Below are 7,739 nucleotides of genomic sequence, written 5' to 3'. Positions count from 1 at the left end.
CTATGCCTGGCCTTTTTTTTTTTTTTTTTTGGTAGAGACAAGATCTTGCTATGTTGCTCAGACTGGTCTCAAACTCCTGGGCTCAAGTAATCTTCCCACCTTGGCCTTCCAAAATGCTGGGCTTACAGGCATGGGCACCACTCCCAACCTAGAATGACTCTTAATTTGTTCAGACAGGTCAGGTATTCGACCAATTTCACCTTCCTGGAAACATGTCTTCCAGAGCCTTCTTACCAGCTCTGAGCTGGTAAGCCCATGGCTCTCCTGTCACCCTGGAGAGGCCTTCTCTCTGTTTGACCCCGTTTCTTGAACTCCTTGTGCCCTTAGGTTTGCTCACTCCCCTCCAGCATTTCCTCATAGAGGGTCCATGGGAGGTACGTTTTCCTGAAGGCTCTACATGTTGACAGCAGCTGTATTCTAACCTCCAGCTTAGCTGATAGTGTATTCAGGAGCTCAGTTTCTGCACTGGCAATTATTTTTCATCAGAGCTGCGAAGGCACTGCTCTATCTTAATGTCTCACTTTGCTGTCGAGGAGTCTGCTCGAGCCATCGTTGTGAGTCACCTGTCTTTCTGACTCTGGAAGTGCTCGCGTTTCTTTGTCCTCTGGGTTCTGAAACTCCACCATGATGTGAGTTGGAATCCACTTGCGGTTAAGTGAGACGCGAGCTCTAGGGACTCGCTGAGTTAAAGTCCTAGGACCTACCTTGCCGGGCTGTTCTCAGAATTAAATGAGTTGATAGCTGCAAAATGCTTGGGACACTGCTGCTGTTAGCACCAGTCAGGTATAGGCTCTCGCTGATGTTCCAGATACAGGGAATCACTTCCCAGGGTTCTGGAGTCCCTGTGGGTCATTCCACTGATTCCTCCCCTTCTGGTTTCTGTTCTCTTTTCCTGGAACTCCTGTCAGGTGGATGTTGGCTCTCCTGTAGTAATGCTCTCATTTAAAAGACACCTTTCTCTCCCTTTGTGGATTTCTCTCTCCCCATGTGTGTCTTTCTTGTCCTACCCTGTGGGAGGTTTTCTCAGCTTTATCTTCTAAGCTTTCCATTGTGCTTTTAATTTCTTCCACCGTGTTTTATATTCCCAAGTTACTGTGTTTTGCTGTTGATGTTCTGGGACGTTCTTTCTAAATGGCATCCTCTTGCTGTGATCCGAATGTGTCTCCCAGAACTCATGTGTTGGAAGCCCGATCCCCAGTGCAACCGTGTTGGTGATGAAGCCTTTTGGGAACTGTTCAGGCCATGAGGGCTCCACCCTCACAAATGGATTGATGCTGTTATCTGAGAGCTTCACGGGGGCGTTTGGTCTCTCTCTTTTACCTCCCATCTCCCCGTGAGGACACCGCTTTCCTGCCCCCTGGGGGATGCAGCGTCTTTGAAGCCGAGAAGGCTCTCACGGGACACCAACGCTCAGGTGCATTCATCTTGGACTCCCAGCCTCCAGGACTGCGAGAGAGGCACCTTCTTTGCCCATCCCCCAGCCTCAGTATTCTGTTAGCCGCCCAGAATGGACACTCTTCTTGTTTCAGGGTGATGTTTTCTTTTATCTCTTTAAGAACCCTAATTTTTTTAAGTTTCGTCTCCCCCGTTGGATTCTGTTTCTTCAAGATTCTTTTATGTTTCCCGTTGACTTGCTTTGGGCTGTGCCTTCACGTTAGAGGCGCTCCACAGATGTGAGTCTCCTTGGCCATGAGAGGCGCACGAGGGAAGCCCGTGGGAAGCTCTGTGCGTGAGGCAAAGGTTTGTTGACAGTGGCCCCATGTGTTGGGACCGGACTGGGCTGTTGTGGTGGGGAACCCCAGAGTCCGTGGTCTTTGCACACTGAGCTCTTTCTCTGGCGGCCCAGGCTGCCAAGGCAAGGTTCTTGCCATCTCCTGCCTGGGCCGGTCAGAGCTTGGCTGCCAGCATTCCAGGGAGAGAGGGCCTTCATCTCATTGCTTCAACACAGCATGCTGTTCTCAACTGCGCCTGGCGGTCCCAGCCTGGAGACCCTCCACCGTACCCCCTGCTAGGACTTGCGCGAGCCGGCCCCTGCCATTGGAGGTGGGGAAGGAACCTGCGTTCTGTTTCTCACACAAACAGATGACCAGCCCCCTGTTTCCAACCCACCCTCACCCTCGCCTCTGAGGACACCAGACACTGCCAGTGCCAAGTCTCTTGGGGATTCTGGGGCTCAGATCAGACTTTCCTGGCTTCACTGCAGATTCTGGCTCTCAGGTCCACAGGGCCGGCGTGGACGTGTCCTTCTGCTTTCCAGCTTTTCGGCACTTGTCTCCATCCGTCTCCCATCCCCTTTGCTTCTGTAGGCTTATGGCGTTAGAGCCCCTTCAGGGGGAAGCAGAGGGGACTGTGTCTGCCTGCTTCCAGTGCAGTCCTAGTTCATTTAGAGCTCAGCAGCAGTGAAGAGTTTTTATTTTGGCCTTAGGAGCACAGCCGGCCTTCGGCTGGAACATCCTCGGGGACGGAGGACATGGAGTCTGTGTGGCTTACGTGCAGGGCTGATGTCCAGCCAGCTGAGGACGCAGCATCCTGAGTGCTGCTCGCTGGCTGAGTCCTGTCGCCGAGTTGTGGACAGGAGGAGGCGGGGGAGCAGAGACAACACACCCTGAGGCGGACGGTTCTGCCGGGAAGCCTGGCTCTTCTTGTCCTTGACCCTGGGCCTCAAAGGGACATGTGGGGCCAGCGAGGGGGCGGTCATGGGAGGAGAGAGGTGGCAGTCACGGGAGGAGAGAGGTGGCCGAGGCCCCGATGGGAGAGGGATTCCAACAGTCGAGGCTCATAAAGAATACCGTGGGCGCAAACGAGAAGCAGGTGACCCTACTGCTCGTGAGGTGCCCGGGACTGCGGACACTCAGCTCAGGGTGGGAGCAACGACGGGCGAAGAAAAGACACCACCTGTAAGGACCCTGAGCACGCCGACTGAGGGTTCAACTGTGCTCTCTGGAAGAATGTTTTCATGTTATTCTTCCAATTTAAAAAGAAATACTGTAACATAGATTCAAAAAGAAAGAAAGGCGGGAGGGATTCTGGACATCCTCTGCATTTCTGCTAATGAGAATCGCCCGGTGGTGACGTTTCCACTGAGATCTTCGTCAGTGGCTGAGCCAGGTCGACACACAGACCTTTCTAGATTTTTATCCTGGAAAATCAGACTGGTGTTTCCCTCCCCTCCAGGGCGTGAAAACTTGACATACACAGAGTTCACAAACTCACACTCAAAATGGTCTGTTGAGGTAGGAATGGCAATTCAGAGCAGCCAGATGAGGGAGGGCCCTGCTCTACATGGTCATGCTACAGAATTCCCAAATGACTCCAAAGATTACATTTGCAGTGAAAAGTCCGAATGTGTTTTTTGAAAAGTATATTTCAAAATGACATTTAGGCCGGGTGTGGTGACTCAAACTTGTAATCCCAGCACTTTGAGAAGCTGAGGTGGAAGGATCGCTTGCGCCCAAGAGTTCAAGACCAGCCTGGCAACATAGTGAGACCTTGTCTCAACAGAAAGTAAAAGAAATTAGCCAGGTGTGGTGGTGTGCACCTTTAGACTCAGGTACTTGGGAGGCCGAGGAGGATCACCTGAGCCCAGGAGTTGGCGGCTACAGTAAGCTGACTGCACTACTGCTCCCCAGCCTGGGCAACAGAGCAAGACTCTATTTCTATTTCTAAAAAAAAAAAAGTACTAAAAAACCCTACCATTTGCAACTTCTAGTGAAACACTTGATTCAAGCAAAGATCCTTAACAGATGCTAAAACCACTAGTTGAAAGAGGGTGGTACTGGGTATTCACGTGGTGCCAAAGTTTCGTATGTGGAAGACTCACTACCTGCCAAGGAAGCTGCTTCCTGTACAATGGAGAGTTCCGTGGCCACCAGAGAGTCAAACAGCACACCTCTAGAGACGCAGAGACACGTAGGTCCTGCTGTGATGTAGTGGAAAACACAGCTCACCTAGGATGTAAGCCTGCCAAAACATTAACCCAGAATCAAATCAAGTTTTAGGACTGTCTTCCATCTGGGAGCACAGGGACAGGAACCAGCTACAGGACACCGTGAGGAAAACATCAGGCAAACCCACCGTGGACACTTCCACGACTGGCCTGACCTTTCCAAAGGGCTCAGGGCAAGTGGAATGGCCTAGACTGAAGAGAGGTTTTATCTGCAGTGCATGTTCCTTGATTGGATTCTGGTTGGACAAACGATCAAAGGTAGTTGGGGAAGGTTGGAGAGATTTGAGTCTGGACCAAGCATCGGAGGCATGGCAGAGTCTGCATCGCTGGGTGTCACAGTGGTGCTGCAGCCATGTTAAGAAACGTCCTTTCCTGGTAATGCCTGCTGGCGCATTTGGGAATGAGGTTTCCTGATGCAGTATGCATGGAATCATCCAGCGAAACAGATGACTGGGGGAGGCAGGGATGGCCACATGTGGACTGCTGTCGAATCGAGATGGCAGGAGATGGCTGTTCTGTTGTCTTGTCCTGCTTTTCTGTCTGTTGGTGAATTTCACACTGAGAAGCTTAGGGAAACGGCCTGCAGACTCAGACGTGTGTGAGCCCAGCCTCACAGTGTCCGGAGGAGCAGGCGTGAGTGTCTAAGGGCTGCACTTGCCCTGGGCACCTGGCAAGGAGCGCAGGTGTAAAGTTTCCCAGCGCAACGGGGTGGGGCGGCCGTTCACTCCAGAAAGGGACAGTCTTGGAGAAGCTGATGTGCTGCTCACAGCGTGCCCGAGTTACTCACCAGCAAGATCAGCTTGCACAGTTCATGTTACGGCTGCAGTGGCCATACTCGTGTTTACTGTCTGTTGGTTGGGCACCCCCAAATCAAGAGGCCTGAAATTACTTCCTCCATGGGAAGAGTTCAGGGTATGTCTCCCCTTCTTCCTCTCTCCCTCCCTCCCTCCTCTCTCCCCCCTCCTTCCCTCCCTCCTTTCCATCTGTCTCTTCCCTGCCCTCCCTTGCCTCCCTTCCTTCCACAAGTCTTTCTCCAAACACCACGAAGTAATTGCCAGTCACGTGGGCACAGACGCAGGGTGGCCGCTGACATGCAGAACCGCTTCCTGCCAAGCCGACTGGTTCCTAGGCTGCGGCCGCCGCTTGGAGGTGTGCTCGCAGCCCACCCAGCTCCCGTCTCCGCCCGTTGCAGGGAGCTGGACTGCGCCATGCTGCGCCGGCTAGAGAAGAGGATCCTGGTGGGCCTGCCCGGCTGCGAGGCCCGGCAGGCCATGATCCGCCACTGGCTGCCCCCCGTGAGCACAAGCGGTGCCCTGGAGCTGCGCGCCGAGCTGGATTACGGCCTGCTGAGCCAGGCGAGTGGCTGGGGGTGCAGGCCAGGGGCTGCCGCCCGACCCTCTTGCACGCGGGGCCTTCCCGTGGGTGGATGGGGGCCTGAGGCACACACCAAGGGCCAAGCAGTTCCCTTCTTTGTGAGGACAGGCCCCTTGTCACGTGGGAACACTCAGGCTGGGAGAAGTCACAGGGTTTAGGTGCAGAGAGCCCTGCCGCTTGCTGTGTGACCTTGGAGGAGTCACTTCCTCCCTGAGCCTCAGCTTCCCTGTCTGCAAACCAGGTAGCAGACGAGCCTTGAAGGGCTGCTGAGATGATTAAATGAAAGCCTTCCCAGACCGAGGGGCTCTGGCACGTGACTGGGAACCCACGGTCACTGGTGTGTCCCCAGGCTGTGGCTACCTGCTCTCACAGGTGCTGGAGCGCCATGCTGTCTGAGGTCCTCCAAGGCAGGTGCAATCTTAGTACGAGAATGATGTGCCTGCCCACCTGATCATCTAGGATCGGAGCCCGAGGGCCCACAAGGCTGCCTGGGCGGCCCACCCCTCTCCGGTCTTGCTGCACGTCCGATGGGGCTGGGACTTAGGGTGTCTGAGACAGCAGCAGTGTCCCCCCAGCACCCTGCCCCGGGAGGCTCTGGGCATGTTCACAGGGCACATATCGCATCTGTGTGGGCATTGGGTGCCAGGGCCCGCCCGTGACCGTGGCTGGGCCTGTTCCAGGAGACAGAGGGCTACTCGGGCTCGGACATCAAGCTTGTGTGCAGAGAGGCGGCCATGCGGCCCATGAGGAAGGTCTTCGATGCCCTCGAGAACTACCGGTCAGGTATGGCAGGGCTGGGGGGCTCTCGGGGAGGCTGGCTGCAACGCCCACTGTCGCCAGCAGATGGAGCCTGGCGCCCGAGCCTGCGGCTCCTGGCGGAGGGACCGCTGTTAGAGCATCCTACCGCAGGGGCTCCTCTCTCCCTCGGCGTCCTGCCGGGTCCCCTCAACCTGCCGTGAGTCTCCTCTGGGCGCAGGCTTTTGCTTCTCTGGCGCAGGCTGCTGCCGGGCTGGGTCCATCGGAGGCGCTGTGTCAACGTCTGACACTGTGCGATCCGTTTAAGCTGTGTTTCTCCCTGGGCCTCCGGAGCTGACTTGCTGCCCATCAGAGACCTCCTCCTGGCCCCCTAGGTCTGGCCCTCTGCCGCCTTCACTGCGGAGAGCGCTGCATAGTGCTGGGTCTTGGAGGAGGGTCCAGGGCGCCCCGAGGGCATCGATCGGCGGAGGCCAATGCTGTGCTCTCACTGTTGTGTCTCCAACCAGACGGCAGCGACCTCCCTGGGATCCGGCTGGACACAGTGACCACCGCCGACTTCCTGGAAGTGCTGGCTCACACCAAGCCCTCCGCAAAGGGCCTGACTCAGAGGTACTCAGCCTGGCAAAGAGAGTTCGAGTCCGTCTGACTCAAACTGACCCCGGCCCAGAGAAGGTGATCACAGGGGCCTCCCGGTTTGTCAGCCCAAGTGAGAAGAACCCAAGCGCTGGAATGGAGACAAGGCCGTTCTCGAGACTGGGTTGACGTGAACAACTGCATCGTCTGAAGCGTCTCCATTACTTCACCACCACTGATACCGGGAAAATACTAGAGATTGCAGTTACACATGTTTGTGCTATTAGGTCTTGCAATGGAGATTTTTCTCACAGTTAGACTCCATAAAATTTTTGTGAACGATTTCCTAGAATGTTCTTCATTTGTGAACTCCTGAAAAGCACGATGCACTTAGAAAGGCTGCGTGGCCAGGCGCAGGGCGAGTCTGGAGCCGGCAGCCAGCTGGACGCTACCCTGGACAGGCCACTGGCCAGCCTGCTGGTCAAGGGAGGGTGAGCACGGGGTTGGCGAGAGAAACGCAATCTGCTCCCATTCTTGACAGCATTCAGAATCTCATCAGCTGTCCCCAGCCGGTGCCGTCCTCAGCCAACCCCCACAGTCCAGGCCCACTCAGAATGTCATGGGTCCAGAGCTAGTCTCGAGGTGGCCAGCCCACCGTCACCACTAGTCTGAGTGTTCTGATTCCCGGCCCCCGGTGACGTCTCTTGACTCTCCCGACATCTCGTGTCCGCTGTGCTAGGCCGAGGCTCAGGACAAGCCCAAGCTTCTACAGCACGCATCCTGCGTCTTCCCTGCTCTCACCAGCCTCCACCTCCTTCTGTGGAGAGAAACAGCGAGAGGCCTCTCTCGGAAACCCACACTCCGGGGCTATGCTCTCAGCTCCTGACGCTCCGCAGCCCCCAGGGAAGGCCACCCCGCTCCCCCCAAGGCTGGCCTGCGGGAAGCTGCCTTTTCTTCCTTGCCTTGTTCTCTTCATCCTGCAGGCAGACTCCGCCAGAGAGGAGACACTTCCAGAAAGAGACACTTCCAAGGGCTGATTGGAATGGCTCACATTTTACACTTTTAGACAGAATCAGAGCTTTTTTCTGGA

The 7,739-nt window shown here is 55.5% G+C and overlaps 1 protein-coding gene across 1 annotated transcript in view; it reads left to right on the top strand.

The window, feature by feature from the left end:
• Window positions 1-6,722, top strand: part of KATNAL2 (katanin catalytic subunit A1 like 2) — a 41,372-nt gene extending 34,650 nt beyond the window's left edge. The window contains exons 13-15 of the mRNA XM_008049688.1: window positions 5,139-5,301; window positions 6,001-6,103; window positions 6,583-6,722. Of these exons, the coding sequence (XP_008047879.1) occupies window positions 5,139-5,301; window positions 6,001-6,103; window positions 6,583-6,722 (406 nt within the window). The remainder of the gene's footprint in view (window positions 1-5,138; window positions 5,302-6,000; window positions 6,104-6,582) is intronic.
• The last annotated feature ends 1,017 nt before the right edge of the window (window positions 6,723-7,739 follow it).

The sequence above is a fragment of the Carlito syrichta genome, unplaced genomic scaffold (assembly GCF_000164805.1).
Source record: "Carlito syrichta isolate Samal-C Ts95f unplaced genomic scaffold, Tarsius_syrichta-2.0.1 Scaffold135982, whole genome shotgun sequence".
Taxonomy (NCBI): Eukaryota; Metazoa; Chordata; class Mammalia; order Primates; family Tarsiidae; genus Carlito; species Carlito syrichta.
Note: the sequence above shows the minus strand (reverse complement) of the source record. Positions and strands in the feature narration are given on the sequence as shown.